This window comes from Perca flavescens, chromosome 9 (assembly GCF_004354835.1).
Source record: "Perca flavescens isolate YP-PL-M2 chromosome 9, PFLA_1.0, whole genome shotgun sequence".
NCBI lineage: Eukaryota > Metazoa > Chordata > Actinopteri > Perciformes > Percidae > Perca > Perca flavescens.
In genome coordinates this window covers 24,309,874-24,330,078 of record NC_041339.1, presented here as the reverse complement: position 1 = coordinate 24,330,078, position 20,205 = coordinate 24,309,874, and the positions used below count along the sequence as shown (strand labels likewise).

The 20,205-nt window shown below is 39.1% G+C and overlaps 2 protein-coding genes across 4 annotated transcripts in view; both read left to right on the top strand.

The window, feature by feature from the left end:
* Window positions 1-731: 731 nt before the first annotated feature.
* Window positions 732-15,256, top strand: uhrf1 (ubiquitin-like with PHD and ring finger domains 1). The gene is made up of 17 exons (XM_028587344.1): window positions 732-886; window positions 3,045-3,207; window positions 3,655-3,918; window positions 4,675-4,829; window positions 6,539-6,754; window positions 8,075-8,190; window positions 8,373-8,559; window positions 9,142-9,265; window positions 9,602-9,709; window positions 9,855-9,959; window positions 10,110-10,216; window positions 10,338-10,500; window positions 10,738-10,875; window positions 11,534-11,639; window positions 12,709-12,857; window positions 13,522-13,620; window positions 14,178-15,256. The coding sequence occupies exons 2-17, from the start codon at window positions 3,055-3,057 to the stop codon at window positions 14,322-14,324; spliced, it is 2,337 nt and encodes a 778-aa protein (XP_028443145.1). The 5' UTR covers window positions 732-886; window positions 3,045-3,054; the 3' UTR covers window positions 14,325-15,256.
* A 1,243-nt stretch (window positions 15,257-16,499) lies between these two features.
* kdm4b (lysine (K)-specific demethylase 4B) overlaps window positions 16,500-20,205 on the top strand; it is a 62,584-nt gene continuing 58,878 nt past the window's right edge. For 2 of the 3 annotated variants that reach the window (XM_028587298.1, XM_028587295.1), the window contains exon 1: window positions 17,176-17,321. The gene's annotated coding sequence lies outside the window, so the exon portion shown is untranslated. Of the gene's footprint in view, window positions 16,683-17,175; window positions 17,322-20,205 lie in introns of those variants that run through there. The other variant, XM_028587296.1, reaches the window with a different exon arrangement.

Here is a 20,205-nt window from a genome sequence, read left to right as displayed (position 1 = left end):
AAATAAAGGCAAACTGTTTTACAGAGACATCTAGTTAATTATCATTAATTTGTGTGCACACCAAGTGGATGATAGCCTTTGAAATCAGCATGACATGCACCAACAGAGCAATTGTGATTTTTGTGTATGGAGAAATGTTGCAAGCAAGCACGCACACACGCACACACATGCACACGCATGCACGCACACAGACAGACACATACACACACACACACACACACACACACACACACACACACACACACACACACACACACACACACACACACACACACACACACACACACACACACACACACAAACACACACATACACACACACACGTCCCCTCCTATAGCCTACCCAAATACAGATCCTCCTCTTACTCAGACTCTAATTCGAACTGAGTTGTCTTAAACACAATTATTAAGTTATTATTTTTTAATAACTTAATTAATTTGAAGAAGGAAACTAATTGTGTAACCAAATTAAGAAGCAGTCATCCTTCAGACACAGCCCCACCAGTGAAGTTGTTTACCAGAACCACCATCTGTCTCTCCGGGTTACCGGTGGCGCTCCATAATCTCGCGATAAATGTCCGGAGGCGAGCTGCACCCACGAGAATGTCGTTTCGCGCGCTGAGGCTAAGCTCCACACACATTCCAGATCGACAGCTGTTCTACCCAATGAGCTCCATTTGCTTAGAGGACATAAGCCAATGGCGAAGCTGGATTTTTAGAGCAGGCGGGATATCAAAGTCTTGAAGAATAACTCATTGATCAGTCTCCAACAAGCCATAACGTTAGAGAGTTGGTCTTGTAAAACCTCAAACAGAAGTTATTTGGAGAAAACGTGCGCGTTACTCCGTAAACGTAAATTTCTTGTTTTCACTTTGACGAACAAACAGGTAAAGAATTTTTTTTTCTTCATGTTCTCATAACTTTTAAAATTGTCCTCATTGATATCTTCACCCCATAGCTAGCTCACCATGGTTAGCTAACTTGACAAAGTCCTACCTCGTTTCTGTTTGGGCTAACGTTACTACACCAAGTTCTCTAGCCAGCTGAATGTGCAATTTAAAATGAATCAAAATAATTAGTCACCGGGACAGTTTTCGTGCTGTTGAATATACTGTGATTTCTTTTTGATAACAAAACGTTACCGTTACTAGTTGAAAGCTCTCTTAACAATAAGTTGTAACGTGGTTTGCTGTTAACGTTACGTTAAGCATTGATGGGTGGGTGATGAACTTATCTTGTGTTGTTTACCTGTAGCTTGTACAGCCACATCATGTGTAACTCGTGGTGAAATTACAACTAGCTTTGCCACTTCCTACGAAGCAAAACAAATAACGCTAACCTCAAACGGAGCGCTTATTTCCTTGTTTTTCCGTGTTGGCTGGTGATGAATTGGCCCACGTTTTCCGTATGTATTTTGAAAAAAGTGAATGGTGTCGGTGAAATAACGCGTCTTATGTGTGAGGAAGTAGTTTGTTTTCGACTCGTGTTTTGTTCACTGGTCTTGGTTTATTTCGAGCCAGCCGAGCGAACAACACCTCAGCTGAGAGCGCAAAAGTGAACGCCGAGCAGTTAGTATGAACGAAGCGCGGTCTATGGGGGCAAATTAGCGTTTCAATATTGTAATAATGGATTCCAAACTGCATATTAGGTAGTATTACGGTGTGTTTTATTGTCAGAGAGCGAAGGCACATTGTTTGCCACTAGCGCTCCCTCCCGTCCGGATGTGCGCTTGCTTTTAAAAGAACTGGGAGTGGCCTGCAGCACAGTTTCCCGCACTGTATTTAAATCAGCTTGTTCCCTCCCTTTCTCATACTCCGTTGAAGTGACAGCCCAGTGCTGACAGCAGCATAATACACGGACCAATGACTGGCATAATCATATTGATTAATATATATCCGTTGCTGAGAGACATTTATTTCATTATTTGATTAGTCCTTAAAGCAAACTGCATAACATTTTTAATGTCGGGATCGGCAGGAACGATATGCTTTAACAATGTCCACGCAGAGCTTTCGAAAAGCAAGAATCAATGGAGTAACAAATGCTGGCCTTGTGTTGATTGAAGGCTAAAACGAGGAGGGAAAGATTAATTTTACATTTGGCCAGCTCGGTGGGAACAAGGGCTTGGTAGTTACGTTGCAGGCTCACAGTCAGTTAACCTTAATGGTCCATTAACGGTTAGTAAAACTCTATTTATAGGCCTAGCAGTCTTTAAAACAGATGCAAAGTTTTTTTTACACACAAATATAAAACAAATGAATAAAGTGTAAAGCTTTTCCTCAATATGAAACGCAGAACAATGAGATGCCAAACAAAAACAAACTAGAACATAAGAGACGGACAGATAAGACAGAAATAGAGATCTATCAAAAGGATTCCCTACATCCAAAACAAGTACAAAGACACACAAGGAAATGTCTTTGACATGGTTAACAAGAATACAAAAACACAACACACAGTAATGTAAAAATTAACACCGCAGAGCATAAGGAGTAAGAGCCAACAGAATGAAAGGTTATCCCAAAATTCATCATTTTAAAACTTTGAAATGATCAGATGAAATCTGCATGCTAATACATACAGCGTTTTGGTTAAAATCTTGGTCAAGCCCATCAATAATTGCCGGTATTATTAATGTTTTGTTAATACATACTAATAGACAAAACAAAAGCTTGTTTTGCAAAACTAATTGACCTTTAAAACGGTGTGCACCACTGTGTTGCTTCTAGTAGAAAATGCCAAAACCAACATTTTAAGATAAATGCACCGACCAAACCGTCAAGTCTGATTTAGACAAGGCCATAGCCGTGTGCCATACAATGTTATTTATACAAATGAATAGCAAATGGTGCTCGGATGTTGATGGTTTGGTATGGAAGTTTAACAAAACTGGTTTGCTTTTGATCACTGATGTCAGTTGGAGTATATCAACTGATCCATTAAACAAGACTAGTTAAAGTACAAGATTACTTACCCAGCATCTAGTAAAAATAATTGCAGTAATTATTGTGGCTATAATGGGTCATGGTGTGGCTGTTAACACAGGGCAGCTGCAATGTGGATTCAAGTGCGCACGATGGATGGGAAGGAAACTCACCGGGTGGATTCCCTGTCCAAACTCACCAAGGTGGATGAGCTGCGTCTCAAAATCACGGAGCTCTTCAAGGTGGAGCCAGAGAAGCAGAGGCTTTTCTACCGCGGCAAGCAGGTGAGGCAGCATGGTTAAAATTTAGGTCAGAGGTGTGTCTTTGATGCTTTTAGGTGGTAATTGTGTCCCAGTAAGTAAAGTCTCTAAAAGCTTCTCTCTAGCATTTAAAAAGAAAAAAAAAGAAAAAATGGCTGCCTCTTTAACCTAGTTGTTACAAGTCATTCATTCAAGTTCTTGTTTTTATTCAATCTCAGGTAACCTTTTCAGCATGAGGGATATAGGCTATGGTTCTGGATTTCTGCTTTAAAGTTCCTAATGAAGAAAAAAAACAGCATAAAACATGACATTAAAAGCATGTGATGAATACTAATTTATAATTCCTATTACGAAAACATATCTCATGAGTGTGCAGACATCAGCAAGAAAAATGAGGAACCACTGAAACAAACAATAAAAAGTGCTGCTCTTCTCCTTTTTATTAACTGTCGTATATTTGTTTTACATCAGATGGAGGACGGTCATACCATATTTGACTACAACGTGGGTCTAAATGACATAGTGCAGCTGCTTGTTAGACAGATTCCCACCGTTGAAGTCGCCAAAAGCAAGGACAAAGAAGCCGAGCTCTCCGACTCGGATTCTGGCTGTGGCTCAACCCAGAGTGAGTCTGACAAGAGCTCAACTCACGGTGAGGTAGAGGTTCAGACCGCTAGCACCTCTGCCCAGACGAACACCACAGAGCTCATCGACCCGGGCTTTGGATTTTACAAGGTGTGTTTTAAAGTTTGTTGTTGGGAATAAATTAGGTGTTATGTTTAGTGTTTACAGGTTGCTTTTGTGGTGAAGAGGAAAATCAATTATTTCTGTTTGGGATAGGTGGTTAACAGCTGTAGTGTGGCATAGGGCTGCTTGACTATGGAAAAAAATATAATCACGATTATTTCGGTCAGTATTGAAATCACGATAATTTAACACGATTACTCGTTGAATTATTTAACTTAAAAAAACTGGACTAAATCAACAGTAAAAAAAAAAAATAACTTTACTTGCAAAACGTAATGAGCTAAATAATTGTTTTTCTTGATTATTCTGTTTTTGTGATCATTAGGAGCCAAAATCATAATCACAATTTCATTTTGATTAATTGCACAGCCCTAATGTAGCACCTGCGTTCAGCTCAGTTGGGGAAGAGGTCATCCAGCATGGTCAAATTTAGAGATGGCCCGATACCGATACTGGTATCGGAACATCTCTAGTCAAATTACACATGTTGACCCAATGGAGCCGGACTGCATCTGAGACATTGCTGCCTTTAAAACCTGTCGTCGTCCTGTGAAACCTCCCAGATAATTGTTTATCTCACAATGAACATCATGCTTTGAAATTTTGTGTATATAAGGATATTTTTTTTGGTGGACCATTTACAGTACGTGTTTGGTGTTACTAAATGCGCTGAAAACGATCAGTACAGTTTTTAAAATGTCTCAGAAGATCTTGCTAACCCTTTTCTTTTCTGTGTGTTTGAAGACCAATGAGTTGGTGGATGCCAGGGACTTGAACATGGGTGCCTGGTTTGAGGCCCAGATCGTGAATGTTACTAAGACAACAAAGACGCCTAAAGAAGAGGCTGCTGAGGCACAGCCAGCAGAGGACGAGATACTGTACCATGTTAAATACGAAGAGTAAGAGTCCATGATCATGAACATTCAAAGCTAAAGCACACAACTGAACATTATAACTGATACAAGCAATAAATAACCAGGCTAACCTTCTCTGGAGGTTATTCAGAACTTCCAAATCCCAAGTTTTATCACAATATGATATTCTATCGCTGTCCAAAGAATCAATATCACAAAGTCTGCCCCGATACGATTCTGAAATAATTCAGGGACCTGCGATTGATGAGAGACGATATCATATGCCTAGTTAATACAATCCGTTAAATGTATAACTAACAAAAAGCACCTAAAATATCTGATTTTGACCATTTTTATTACTGAGCTCTTCCAGACATTTAAATGAGAAAAATATATAAAAGTGTGAATTTCAAAATAAAGGTGCTTCATAAAGATGTATATAGATATTTTTACATTGAATCAATGATATTGGATTGCTGATCGTTGAATTGATATAAATCATTCCAGATTGATGTATCGTTTAGTGATAGACGATATTTGTTTTTTTTACGTGGCTGCTGCGTTTGCCGATATATTTTTTTTTTTCGGCATTATTTACAGACAGGCGTCCACAGGCAGCTTTGTGTTGCTGGAGACGCTGCAGTTCATGTGCAGACCATGAACTGCCCCTCCCCCACTAGCAGAGTGCTGGTGCTGGAAGCCTGGCAGGCTTACTCTTAAATTCTTAAGTCTTAAATTACAAATCAAGCACTTTATTTCACTGGCTACTTTTCAGGTTTGTTTTCTTAAATTATTTAAATGTGTTGACAAGGGACATTTTGTGATGACCTGATTATATCGGTCTTATAATATGTCAGCAAGCAATGCATCATCAAGGCTGTGTTGTAGATGTTGATGAAAGCCTTTTACCCTTGCAGTTAACCATATGCAGTGCACCCATCCATATGATGCACATTGCACACATAATTTGGGTGATATGAATGTAAGATGATTGCAGAAGTGACGCTGATCTGTGTTTTTGTTTATTTCTAAAGAAATTGCGGAGCAGATTCTGAAAACAAATCCAGTGTGGCAGGGTTTACGTTTTTATGATGTAAATTGAGGGAGCAAAAGCAGTATCGGCTCCAAATATCTGCTCAAGAAAATCATTCATATCAGTCGATCCCTATTATTGTTGCACCCCCTTGCTATAATACTAATCTTGTTCAGGAAGATGGGGCACAGTTTTCTCTCCTGTCATATACTGTTTACGTATGTAAATAAAGACATTGCTGGATAGAATCATAGTCAATTTAAAAGGCACCGCAACAATTTGAACCACCAAACCCGTTTAACCAGTTAAGCAAAGTAACATAACTTCTGCACTTTATTGGCTGAATTGAAACAAGATGCTGTTAATCTACTACTAATGTTAAACGAATGCAGCTGCTGCTTCACATAAAAGGATTATGACGACGGATCATCATGGAATGGCACAATATCGGATTCAGAGAGTTGAATGCTTACTAGACAAGGCAATTTGTGGGACTTAAATTGACACTAAAATATAACTTTAGTGTAAAGTGTATAGACTTAACAGTAGCATTCATTTGTGTGGTGTAGTTGTTCAAGCCTGCTGCACTAGCAGTTGATCCACACCATTCAAACATACATTTAGCTACACTCCCATGCCGCACTGTGTAGGAAGCACCTGTTGTGGTGTGTGGCTTGCTTTCAAACGGAAAACTGATATGGTATCACATTTACTATCACAGCTACCCAGAGAACGGGGTGATTCAGTTGCTGGCCAAGGATGTTCGCCCGCGGGCCCGTACGGTGTACCAGTGGCACCAACTGGAGGCAGGTATGGTCGTTATGGTCAACTACAACCCAGACGACCCCAAGGAGCGTGGCTACTGGTACGACGCCGAGATCCAGAGGAAGAGGGAGACGCGCACCGTGCGAGAAATCTACGCCAAGATTATCCTTGGGTAAGGTCTTCGTTGCATGCAAAGTTGTACTTACTGCATTTTGTATTAGCACATAGAGTAAGGGGAACTGCCTCGGGCTGGATCTGAATATTCAAATTTGAGATGGTCCGATACCATTTTTTGCTTACAGATTCTGATACCTGAACTTGCGTATCGGCCGATACGGAGTACCGATCCGATACCAGTGTGTTTTAACAACTGTATACTACTATCCCTGTATGGATGTGATATGATTTCTATTTTTGTTGTCAGTCTGGCTCAGGTTAAACTCTTTGTGAAACATGAACAAACGCAAACAATGAATGCCACAGAACTCTTATTATCCAGTTTGACAGTCAGTTATAACGGGGGAAAAAGAAAATAAACTACTTTAATGTGGATTTTCTTTAGGGCTTTATTACGTGGTATTGATCGGTGCATAAACTCCAGTACATACATCGGAACACCTCTAATTCAAATATTCGTTCGATAGGTAGGTATTCGATTTTCAGTTTTGGGATTTGAATATTTTTTTTTTTTTTTTTTTTTTTTTTTTTAATTTATAAAGTGCATGCAGGCAGAAATTTACTGTGGTGTTTTGTTGGGATTAAGCTGCTTGCTAAATCTCCGCTAGCCACTGGCTAATTAATGCAGCGCTTTGTCGTCCTTCTCAGCCAAAAACGGAGAAATGTGTAGTTCCAAGCGAGCATTCTGATGTGTGTCGAGGTCTGTGTGGTTGTACTGTAGCAGCCTGGTGTCGTTTTCAGGCGATTTGATAAAGGTAAACGTAGAAACACGTTGGTTACGGCCGTGCATAATGCCAATCGATGAGGCACTGGCCGAGCATTCATTCAAAGTCCGAATCAACTTTAGGAGAAAAAACCACCCGACGTCAACCTGCTGTGGACAATCTTGTGACGTTAACCAGCGATCAGACTGTTCTGTCGCGGCCTGCAATGAGCAATTAACGTAAACTGTAAAAAGTTTTTTTTAACACCACAAAAAAAAACCTGTCCTGCAACAACAAAACAGTCGCTTCATCTCTTGCCTTGTCACATTTTATATTCTCTATTTTTCCAAAAGCTGCCTTCAAGTGCAGTTAAGTGTTGGTTTTCTACACCACTGAAGCTTTGAATATTCTGTTGAAAAGCACCGACGCTTCGAAGCTCAAACTGTATTTCTGTCTGTAGTGATCTATTATCCCTGCTAAATGTAATGTTTTTTTTTTTTCTGTTCTAAACTTCTCAAGTGCTTCATATATAATATAATCTAATAAGCAGTAGAATATAATACTATATTGCTACCATGCAGGGCACTTTGACGGTTACTTTTTGTTTGCAGTGATGCTGGTGACTCTCTTAATGATTGCCGGATCATGTTCCTGACTGAAATCTACAAAATCGAGGAGCCTGGTTCTCTGGGTGACACGCCAGCTGGATCTGAGAGTCCACTGAAAAGTAGGTTAAAAGATGGAAATGTTTAAATTGTGAAGGTGTATGTTGGCTATTGACATTGTGAGGACTGACTTGTAAATCATCAGGATTTTGAATCTTGTCTGTGTAAAACTTGCCCCGCCTGATTGAAAATGCTGTACAATGAAATGGAATATACAACATGGTGAAATGTCTGTATTCTCCAGGATCAAATGGGCCTGAGTGCAAGCACTGTAAGGATGATCCCAAGAAAAAATGTCAGTGGTGCAACTGCCATATCTGTGGCATCAAGCAGGACCCTGACAAACAGTTGCTGTGTGACGAATGTGACATGGCCTATCACATTTACTGCCTGAACCCTCCGCTCACTTCCATCCCGGACGACGAGGACTGGTCAGTAGGATCATATGCAGAACTCCACACTTGACATTCATACATTTAGATATCCTGACATTTAAAGTTAGGTCATGTTGATGATTAAAGAGCAATCGGGGGGGAAAGGGATTTTTCAAATGCAATCAATATTGGCCTAAATGATAATGCTGTTGCTTCCAAGCGGACCTCTGGTCCTGAAAGTGAAGCCAGTGCAAGTGCATAAAACCTGCATTTTGTCTTTTGGCCAGGAGGGCGCGACTTCACTGGTTACAAAAAAGAAGTCTGATTTGTATAGGAGTCTGAGAAAATGAAAAGATTTTCCTAACGAGTTTATGCTCTTCAGTCGCTAGTTTAAAGTCTTCAAAACAGCAGGTTGTATATTTTGTATATGGCTTCGTCCATTTCTTTTATACAGTCTAGTTGGTTCCATTACGTCAAAACTGAATGTTCTCAAATGTTTATATAAACCCAGTAGCTGGAGTCTAAACACTGAATAGGAGTCTTTTTTTGTTACTCAGAAATCAACTGTCGCTCAGCCTTTTTGTCATTTGTCATTGTTAGATTGTGCTGGAGTTGACCTTTTTACACCCCATATCTCAGGTATTGCCCAGGTTGCCGTACTGACGCCAGTGAGGTTGTGTTGGCCGGAGAGAAGCTGAAGGAGAGCAAGAAGAAAGCCAAGATGGCTTCTGCTAGCTCCTCCAGCCAGAGGGACTGGGGCAAAGTGAGTGCTGACAGCGACTCTTATTCAGATGTGCAAAAAATATTGTTTTTATTTTTTTTAGATACTTAAAATAATAATTCTGGATAAGTCACTTCTCGGCATGGGGCACCAGTAACTATATCACAGTTTTAAAAGGATAAAAACATAGTTTAGGTTATCATTGTTAAAATGATGCACAATGAATATTTTATACCACCATGATTTTGTCAATTTTGTTTTGGCACTGGTTACAGTACATACAGTACGTTGGGAGAAATGAGCTTACGGCTTACATGCTCAGTAGCTGTGTTGCTATACTTGTTGCTAAACAAACTATTTACTCCTCCCCCCTCCCAGGGAATGGCCTGTGTCGGTCGAACCAAGCAGTGCACCATTGTCCCGTCCAACCACTACGGCCCAATCCCCAGCATTCCCGTCGGGTCCCTGTGGAAGTTTAGAGTGCAGGTCAGTCCACACAGCTGAAGAGTTGAATTAATGCTGTTAAAAGAAACTGTTGTAACAGACGTGGAGTATAAACAGTTCCAAGGTTTTGTGGTCATTTGTTCCAGTGGCCACCAATAATGTTTGGATTCTTTTTGACTTTTTCTAGGTCAGTGAATCTGGTGTCCACAGGCCTCATGTAGCTGGGATTCACGGCAGGAGTAATGATGGTGCCTACTCTCTGGTCCTGGCAGGAGGATATGAGGATGATGTGGTATGCTGTTTCCTTTTTTTATGTTTTTATTGGTCAAATAAAGGGGCTTAAGTTGTTATATGAAACCCATATGTTTCTGTTTTAAAATCTGCTGCCAAACCTTTTGTAGTCTTAATGTGTGTAATATTTGTGATGGGTCTTGCATTGTAGGATGATGGTAATGAGTTCACTTACACTGGCTCTGGAGGGCGAGATCTTTCTGGAAACAAGAGGACTGCTGAGCAGTCGTGTGATCAGACACTTACCCACATGAACAGGTACGATGCTAAAGGACATAACATTATAACTTCCTTCTTTAATTAACAGGATTTCTGAATTGTCGTTTTTTTGCTTGATTTTATTGTGCGTATCTAAATAGTTTACTCTGGTTCTCACTAGGGCGGTGGCTCTCAACTGCAACGTCCCCGTCAACGACAAAAACGGAGCGGAGGCCAAGAACTGGAAGGAAGGCAAACCAGTTAGAGTTGTGCGCAGCTGCAAGGGTCGCAAGCACAGTAAATACTCCCCTGAGGAAGGAAACCGATATGATGGCATATATAAGGTGTGTGTGGGGGTGTGTCTCCTTTTTGGAGTTTTCAAACTGGCTGATACGTGCAACAGCATTGCGGACTATTAATCTTGGGCTGTGACAATTAACTACTTTCATTGATAAATTAAATAATTCAGCTGCAAAGATCTGTTGAAACAATGAACAGAATGGATTGGACTCATGTTTGATAAAAAATCTTGTGACTTTGAGCATCTATTTGTTTAACTTTGTTACACTGACTTCCTTCAGGTGGTGAAGTACTGGCCAGCCAAGGGCAAGTCTGGTTTCTTGGTTTGGCGGTATCTGCTGAAGCGTGATGATGATGAGCCGGCACCATGGACCAGAGAGGGCAAGGAACGCATCAAGAAGCTCGGTCTCACCATGCAGGTAGAGATGGTCGTTGAGACTACATTATACCAAGAAGGCTTCTGTAGACAAACGGTCGCCGTTCTTTGTTAGCAAAGGTGTTAGCATGTGATCAGCTCCCAGTTAATTGGTTGGATTCTAGGGCTACAACTAACGATTATTGTCATAGTTGATTAATCATTCTTATTTTCTCGATTTAGTTGTTTGATTTATAAAAATGAAAACTCAATACTTTTAATATGATTTTCACAGACTATAAACTGACAGTACTATGGTTAAGCATATGATAAGGGTATTATATACTTAAATGTGAAATGTGCATTTTTCTTGAGAATTAGGAAGGAAAAAATAAATTGAAGTAAATAAAACAATTGCCTTGTTTTTACAAGCAGATCCTGAACTCAATGTAATTAGATTGAAGTATAAAAATACCTAGATAAAAATGTCCCAATGAAGATGTACAACAAATGTTTAAACTTGGGCTAACATGCTAATGTTAGCATGGTTTGTCAACATTGCACCAAACATCATATACACTCATATTTAGCATGTTCATATTGTTGTTGTTGTTGTTACTGTTACATGGTAAATGTTAATAAGCATGCAAACATTAGCTGTGCTTTGATCTGATTGTTAGCAGTAGCATAACTTCAATTAAATGGACTAAATCTTGTTCCAGTATCCTGCTGGCTATCAGAAGGAGAAAGAGAACAAAAATGAAGTGGAGGAGGAGGAGGCGGCGACACCCAGCAAGGCAAAGAGGAAGAGAAAATCTCAGGGCAGTGGTAAGTTCTGTGGGTGTTGGTGTTTTTACCAGGGACGCTAATTAAATTATTTTTTCAGACGGGTAGCTGACCATTGTTAACCAATCAATAACCATCCACCAACAATGTTATTGTTGTGGACACACGAAGCCACTTTCCTGGGAACACACAAGTCTGTAGCTGTCCGGAGTAAATGTTCGAGCCCTTCTCCACCGCATCTACCTGCGAGTTTGTCAGCTGTGTGTCTGCCTGCCGTACTCTGTGCAGGATGGCCAGTTTAACCCGCCTGTCCTAGTCGATATAGGGGCATGTGTCACGTAGCTCTCTGCTGTGAGCACCGTCCAGCAACATGCCACTTGCTAGTGCAGTTAAGAAATAGATTGTATAGCTTTTTTGTTTCTTTTACAATGCATACAATGTTTTTAATCACTTTTAATTTATTTGTGTATTGTTTTTATGGATAGTATTAATCAGTCAGAATTCTTATTGTCAGTTAAACTGTTAAATTGCATCCCTAGTTTTTACTTTTACCTAGTATTCAACAGCAGTTCATAAAAGACTGCTGCAAATTAGAGCCTGAATTGGTGGGCAGTATCATGGTGGCATACAGAAAGTGGTATTGCGGGTAGGAGTGATCATGATTTCCGGGTGCAGGTGGCAAATGAATGCATGTTGTGGTTTTCTTTTTTCCTGTGTAGAAACTAGAGGTGGGCGATATGGAGAGAATCAAATATCACAATATTTTTTTACCAAATGCCTCCATATTGATATTGCGGTATTGTAGGTTTGCCAATTGGTGCTTTCACAAAATATATACAAAATGAGTTTTTTTAAGAAATCTGTAATGTGGATATAAGAACTAAATTGGTAAAGGAAAATAATAGAACAGCTAGTACAGTCTGGTCAGTTCAGAAAATGACATCACTTTACTGTAATGCGGCCTTTAAAACCAACACTTATGTCAAATCACGATGAACAAAATCTTAAAAGATATCTAGTCTCATATCACGATATCGACTGTAATGTTGATATATTGGTACAACGGCCACCTTACTCCGTAGTGAATTTAAAATGTATTTCTTTCGGTCAGATTCCTCCAAGACCTCACCAGCCAAGACTCCTAAGAAAATAAAGGTAGAAGTGTACAAGCTTACCCAGGGGCAGAAAGCTCTCATCAAGAATGACAAGCCAAACAAGAAGCTGTGGGATGAAGCCATGGAGTCGCTCTCACTTGGACCGGTGAGCATTGCTGTGTATTTGAAGTCACCAGTAGGGTTTCTGAAAGCGTAAGCTTGTGTTTGGGGGAGAGAAACTGGGTGAAACTGGGTCAATTTGTCATGAATATGGGTGGGAACAACGAAGACATTGAGACATTCTGTGACCGTGAGGCAATAATGATTTGTGGTGATGAATTAATGAGTGATAAGTTAAATAGAAGCCCCAGCATAACTTATTTAATACAAGCAACACTTAATACATTATATTGAATTGATAGAAATTGGTGTGAATTTAAGTGGAAAAAGCCAAACCCATTTACCTTGGAAATAAATAGGTTGCCAGCATCGCATGGTTCTGGTGATAATAAGAAATCGCAAAAGTTCTATTGACGACAAATCTGTGCTTACAGTGGATGCGTTGTTGAACTAAAATAGCTTTTATGACGTTTGGTTCGGGACTGTTAGGTGGAGCTTTGTCAGTGCTGATGTTTGCTGCTTCTTGAAACCACAGTCTAGTTTTCTCTAGATGGGTGTTGGTGTCAGTTCTGCAAATGATAATCTCACACTTGAGGAAATGGCAAAAGGTTGGGTCTGTTGGTACAAAAAACAGCTGAGAACTGCTTTAAACCTCCTGCTAGTGATGGGGCAGTTTTGTAACGTATTAACACATGTTTTTGTTTCTGCAGAAATTCTTAAACAAAGTTGAAGAAGTTTTCCTCTGCATTTGCTGCCAAGAAGTGGTCTATCAGCCCATCACCACAGAGTGCCAACACAATGTCTGCAGGGTAAGAAACTATCATTGTCCCACATTTTGGGATCCCAAATGACAACTTAATAGCAGGTGTAAAAAGATATAAACAAGACTCTATGGATACACTACCTTGGCAATACATCACACTTGGATGCATTTACATCTTTAAAATACAGGGAGCAGGGAAAACATTGGAAACAACTTGCTTTTTGAACATGACATTTTGATATGCAGTTACTCAACCATACCTCTTCTGAAGCGTTGAAGGATGTTTTTGATGTTTGATGTATGACCTAAAAGATGCCATTATCTTATGTTGCAATAGTGGTGATGTTGAAATGAAATTTTAAATGTCATGGTAGCTTTAGATCTATAGACGCACCCCCTCTACCTTTCACCCACCAAATGTTTCTGAAACAAATGGCATTCTGGGAAATGCAGGAAACCACTAGCTAAAGGTTACGACAAAGTGAATCTTAAGTTTACCAATTGATATTTAACTATACAACCTGTTAAACTGTGACATTTAATAGTAAAAAATAAATAAATAGAGGGCCAGAAAGTGAAAGCTGTTGTTTCTTTCTACCTCAGGAATGCCTTCAGCGGTCCTTCCGGGCAGATGTGTACACCTGCCCGGCCTGCAGGCACGACCTGGGCAAAAACTACGCCATGACCGTCAACCAATCCCTGCAGGATATTCTAAATCAGTTTTTCCCAGGGTACAGCAGTGGCCGATGATCATTGGTTCTGCCTACTCAGCCCTGAAGGAAACGCGATGTAAACTGTAAGGGGAATTTTCAGTAGAGGCAATAAAGAATCAATTTCTCTTAATATATTTTTTATGATTTATAAAACTACAATTTTTTTGTGGACTTCAATGCCCAATTCTTAATCTTGGATCTGCCATGATGTGTAGTTAACGATTCATTTTAATTTGTAACTGACCCATTACTCCGTTAATACCTTACACCGTGATTTTACTTCCCTGGGTTTCATTTTTTTTCCATTAACTAATGCTAATGTTATCCATATTGTGAAATGTTTGTTACCTTCAACTAAATCCCTCCATGTTTAGCACTCCTTAGGAGAAGGTCAAGTCAAAATTGGTTTAGCCGTTTAACTTGTTTGGAGATTCTTTTGTACAAGGCTAATATTTGAAACTGGTCTTATATGGTCTCGTTTGGCTGTGGTTCGTCATTTTTGGTGCAATTTTAAAAGAAATCTGAGAACGTAGCCAGGAGTTTTAATTGGTTTACATTCACATAACATAGTCTGGACAGACTTCCAAATGTGACCCTTTTGTTTGTCCTGACAAGATCAGATAATTGAAATTGCTCTAACATGAAAAGTGAACACAGCTGCTTCATAAAATGTGGATAAGGCCTGAACTACAAGCACAAACTGAACCAGTTTTTGTATTTTCTGCTTTTCAGCAGTCTGAAAGGAAGTGTCTTGTTTGGGAACGGTGTCATCAAATGTGGTTGGATTTTCTAACTTGTGTATTTGTTCCTTGAAGGTGCACTATGAGTTGCTGCATGGTTTCAGCGGGATTTCATTTTTGGCAAATCGTAGGCATCTCTCCTTCATCCGCTAGCTGCCTGCCCCCTGCATACACTGTGCAAAAGGTCTGGTCTGTGAGACAACACAGGGGTTGTAAACATCAAACACTAGAGGCACAGGCTGTGCACCAAAATACAACCAACCACTCCAGCCAATCACCGACAAGATGGTTGGGGGTGGGGGTTAGTGACAGTTATGGCAACATGTGGGGAGGGGCGAGCTTGCTCGGTTTTGTTTGGTATTTACTTGGAACGTCAACAGAAGTGACCATGCAGGAACTCATAATGCACCTTTTTTTTTTTAAATATTTTCGTTACGTAATTTTATATTTGTATATGACGTTTTTTTTTGTTAAAAGTTATGAATTTGATACAACCTTGGAAGCTAAACATGATGGATTCTTGAGGCCCTTATATACTGTGGTGAAGATTTGGATTTTTTTTTTCCCCTGTTTTGAAAAAGGTTTACTTTGATAAAGTCCAAAGAAACAAAGTGCTTAACCAAGAGGGTAATGTAGAACTCTCATCTATCTAGATCATTAGCCATTGTCCCTGACACTTAACCTAATTGAGTCTAGAAACTTGTATTTTTTGCTAAAATTTGAATTTATGTTTTCATCTTTTATAATCTATTACTGCCATTGGTGGGGTGGGGGGGTGTTCCATCAGATTTTGTCTCCTGTGGTAACTCGTAATACCTGACCTCCATTTAAAGAAGAAGAAAAAAAAAAAAAAAACACCTGGAAAGGCTTGCATCGAGATGGGACATTTATTTAAAAAAAAAGGCCACACACTGCTCCTGAAAGTTGATATTGTATCAGCTAAATTATCTGAATTTATTGACTACTTTTGCCGTTTCCTTTTGTCATATGTGAATATTTGATGTTGAATTTCAGCAGCAGTGGACAATGTCCATCCACATGCTAGCACTTTGGGTTTTAATGGAGACAAAGATTTTCATAGGCTGGGAAATGTATATTTCTTCTGAAATTGTATAATTTTTTTTTTTTGTCAATTTGTACGTTTTGATATGTAGTTTTAGAATTGCTTGCACAAGTTTGGTGCAAAAAAACTGTCAATACATTTTCATTGTTATTAAAAGTAAAAATTAGGTATTGTGTTTTTTGTTTGGGGGGGGCTTTCTATTGACTGAAGTTCTACATCCTCTATAGGCTTACATTGTTATGTATCATTTAGTCTAGTCACCTCAGTGAGCAAGCTTGCTAGCTAGTAAATTGGTTGAGTAGAGGACCGAAGTTGTAGCCTAGAAATCTAGACGCACCCTAGTGGCAGCAAATTTATTTTGCAGCCAAAATCTTGATGTGGGTCTGGCTCTTCAGGCTACAGAAGTGGAAGTCTGAAATCAAGGAGGGAGGAGTGAAAAAGAAAAAGAATGAAGGCGATAACAGGAAATTGGATGTGAAAACTTGTGGATAAAGCAGGGTAAAAAAAGGGATCGCAATGCAAGTACCGTTTGACTGGAGAAGTTTCGATACTACTCAGTACTGGAGTATTTCGGTCGATACTTAGTTTAAAGGTAGGTAGGCTACATCTGGCTCCAGCCCTTGTTTGAACCATGGTGTAGCCTAATGCCTTTTTTTTGTTCTGACAAGGATAAAAATACGAGTTTTTCAATTATATATTTTTAGTACAGAACTCATTTTAATCTTGAATTCTTATTTTGTAATTAGAAAGTCACCCAAACCCCAATTCAGAGAAACTGGATTAGGAATTTTGAGAAACAGAGCATGATGATCAGGGTTTTAGACAAACTTTTGAACTCTTACGAGAATACTGGTAAAATTGTGTTTCATTTACACTGAAAGTAGTTTATTTATCTCATGGTCAACAAAGCGTAAACGCCTTTAGCGAACCTAGTAGTGTCGACGTGCACGTACGAGTGTACGAGCACCGAGGACGAATAGTAGTGGGCGTCTCTTTTCATTGGTTGATTTGTGTGTCAATCAAATAAACAACCCTTATCGTCGGGTTTGTGACTAAGAAATCTATCTTCCGGGTGATTAAACCAATCGCAAAGCGTAGTTTCTGAGGTGGGCGTGACTCCGAATAGCCTCAGCTAGCTGATGTTAGAGGAAAATCCAACCAGGGAATATTTACAAAACGAAACCAAATAGATTGAACAAAGCAGGGAGAGGACAATACTTTGCTGCAGGAGGTAATATTCCCCAAACTGGATTAATTTGGTTCAATCGCGAAGACCGTATTCTTGTTTGGTCTTGTGTGATGGCTGTCGTCGCGGTGTTTTGTTTTTTCTAAATGCAGATATGGAAGTAGCTAGCTAATGTTACCTAGCTAGAAGCTAACCAGCGTTAGCTAAGAATATATACACGTTAAGACACGGTGAAGTGTGGTGAAATATAACTGTTGGTTTTGCGTAATGTTGTATGTACCACTTAAGTAGATTGCATTGAAGGTTAATTTTAGTTCCACATTTTACCCATTTTGAAGCGCTTCAGCTCTGGTTTTTTGGTAAAAGGCTAACGTTAATGTTAGTTGTGCAGAGCAATCGTCGCCCGTAGCAGCAGCAGGGTGTAATAACTGCTCATTTTAAATCTAGCAGCGTCGCTTTACTGTCACGTCACAAATACGAATCAACTATCAGGAGAATAAATATTGTTTATGAGTATTACCGTCTCTGTACTTAGTAAGGAGGACAGTGTGCTGCAATATTGAATCAAGTTACGGGCCCAGATAGAGTTAAAGGGGCTGTTTAGGCCTATTTTGTTGTGGTTAGACAGCTGGGGGTCATGTGCACTGCCATGATCCACAGAGTCTCGGTTAGACAACGTTACACATTTTTGGACAAGTGACTATTTTGAAAATAAAACTTGTAGTATCGTCAAATTGTCGGTTTATGACATCCCTTTATTTTGGAAGACGTGCATTTCCCAGTCACTAAGAAGGAAATACTATTGTGTTCAAGTGGGATTTATTTACAAATGTATTAAATTAAATTCAGCAAAGTATACCTAACTCCTGCTTGAAACCTGACTATATTGTTTGAAGCCCACAGCATGTTTACTGCTCTACAGGGTGTTTGTGCTTGATGCAAATTAATTCCCTGCATTTGCCTTGTAGTAGGAACCCAAAGATGTGCATGAAGTTTTAAGTTGTGCATAAGAAGCTGCAAGCAGTGCATATTTAGGGATTCAGTGATGTGTTAGTGTGTGTGTTTATTTTGTTTACACCAGAAACAGTATTTGGCACTATCCAAACTAGGGATGCTCCGATACAGATATCAGATAGCAGGCCGATATTGATTCAATTAGCTGGATTTGGTATCGGTGACATTGGGGTGATCTATTAAATACAATTCTGTGTTTAAATACCAGATACAGTATACTGGAATTCCATTCCTGCTTAAAGTGGCTATATGTAACTTTCAGTTTGTGTTGATTCTAGCGGGCACTTTGTACAAAAGTGGTAGTGTTTTTACCACACCTGCTGGCGTAAAAGTAAAGATTCTTTCTTTACGTTCACTGTATAGTACTGAGTTAGCATTACCGGGAGGTAGGGCTGGGCAATATGGAGAAAATCAAATATCACAATATTTTTGACCAAATACCTCTATCGATACCGCAACGATATTGTAGTGTTGACTATTGGTGCTTTCACAAAATATTTACATGATAAATAATCCTCAGTAATGTGGATATAATGACTAAGTGGGTAAAGGCAAATAATAGAACAATTACAACAGTGTGGTAAGTTCAGAAAATGACATCACTTTACTGTAATGCAGCATTTAAAACCAGGAGAAGACACCACTTATGTCATGTTACAATATCCAAAATCTAAGACGATATCTAGTCTCATATCACAATATTGATATAATATTGATATATTGCCCAGCTCTACCGGGAGGTCATATAGTCGCGATGAATGTTTTGCTCAACCAGAAAATTATTCATTTACGATAAGAGAATAAGTTACAGATTCATCTTTGCATTTCAAGTGTTGCAAACGGTAACTTTGCCTTTGGATGTTTTGTAAGGGTTGCCAGAATTTCCGTTAATTCACGTGAAAGTTTCCAAAATTCCCCAGCTAAACTTTCCATGGAAAGTTTCCATCCCTTTGCAACCCTAAAAATGACAGAGCTTCAGAAACATTAAAAAGTTACATATAGTCACTTTAAGTTTGGACCAATTTGTTGCTGCATTTTACAGATTTTTTACCAAGTTGCTGGTGCCCGTTTATTTTATTTTTTTATCTCTCTCTCTCTCTCTCTCTCTCTCTCTCTCTCTCTCTCTCTCTCTCTCTCTCTCTAACCATCCCTTGAAAGAACCATGCAGGCCTGCTTTATTACACAATCCAAATTGTTTTCAAAACGCGTGTAAGTGTTGCAGAGCAAATGCAGACGTGAAAGGGGTTACTATTTTCTGACATGCCAATCCTAAAGCATAACTCTTTTTTTTTTTTTTTTTTTTTTTTCAATCATTATTTCATTGTTTTATTTATCTAGCCTACCGGTATATTATCATGTGTGATTGACACTTAAAGTGGCACATTTCTGGCAATTGGGGACTGCCACTTAGAAATGTTTTTTATAATTTTTTGGGAGGCACCTGTGTGTTTGACAGTGCCAATGCCATCGAAGTTCCTCTTCAAACAGATAACTTCTTATCACTTGTTTGTGTGTAAAACAAACCGATAACTTCTTCTCACCTGTTTGTGTGTAAAACAAACCGATAACTTCTTGTCACCTGTTTGTGTGTAAAACAAACAGTTAATTTCATGTGACTTGCTTGTTTGGAAAAACAAAAATAAAAAAAAAAAATCTTTCAAGAGCACAAAACTCTGTGCTCTGTTCAAAATACACAACTTTATTCTCCCTGCTTACATATCTTGTGCCCTCCTCAAATTTAATAACATTGGACACATTTGTGGCAAAAATATACACACACAAAAACTGCTATTAAATCCTCATATCAATATTTTTTTCATAAATCACGTAAACAACTTTTAACTTGCTCAAAACTAACACATATTCAATCATTTTCAGGATTATAACCCTTTAAATGCAAGTTTAATTCTTTGAA

What these genes read in the sequence shown, in the direction of transcription:
- uhrf1 (XM_028587344.1), top strand. Translation starts at nt 3,055, where the DNA reads ATGTGGATTCAAGTGCGCACGATGGATGGGAAGGAAACTCACCGGGTG. An exon ending in ATCCCGGACGACGAGGACTG is followed by an intron (nt 8,560 to 9,141) that starts GTCAGTAGGATC and finishes CCCATATCTCAG; the next exon opens with GTATTGCCCAGGTTGCCGTA. An exon ending in ACACTTACCCACATGAACAG is followed by an intron (nt 10,217 to 10,337) that starts GTACGATGCTAA and finishes GGTTCTCACTAG; the next exon opens with GGCGGTGGCTCTCAACTGCA.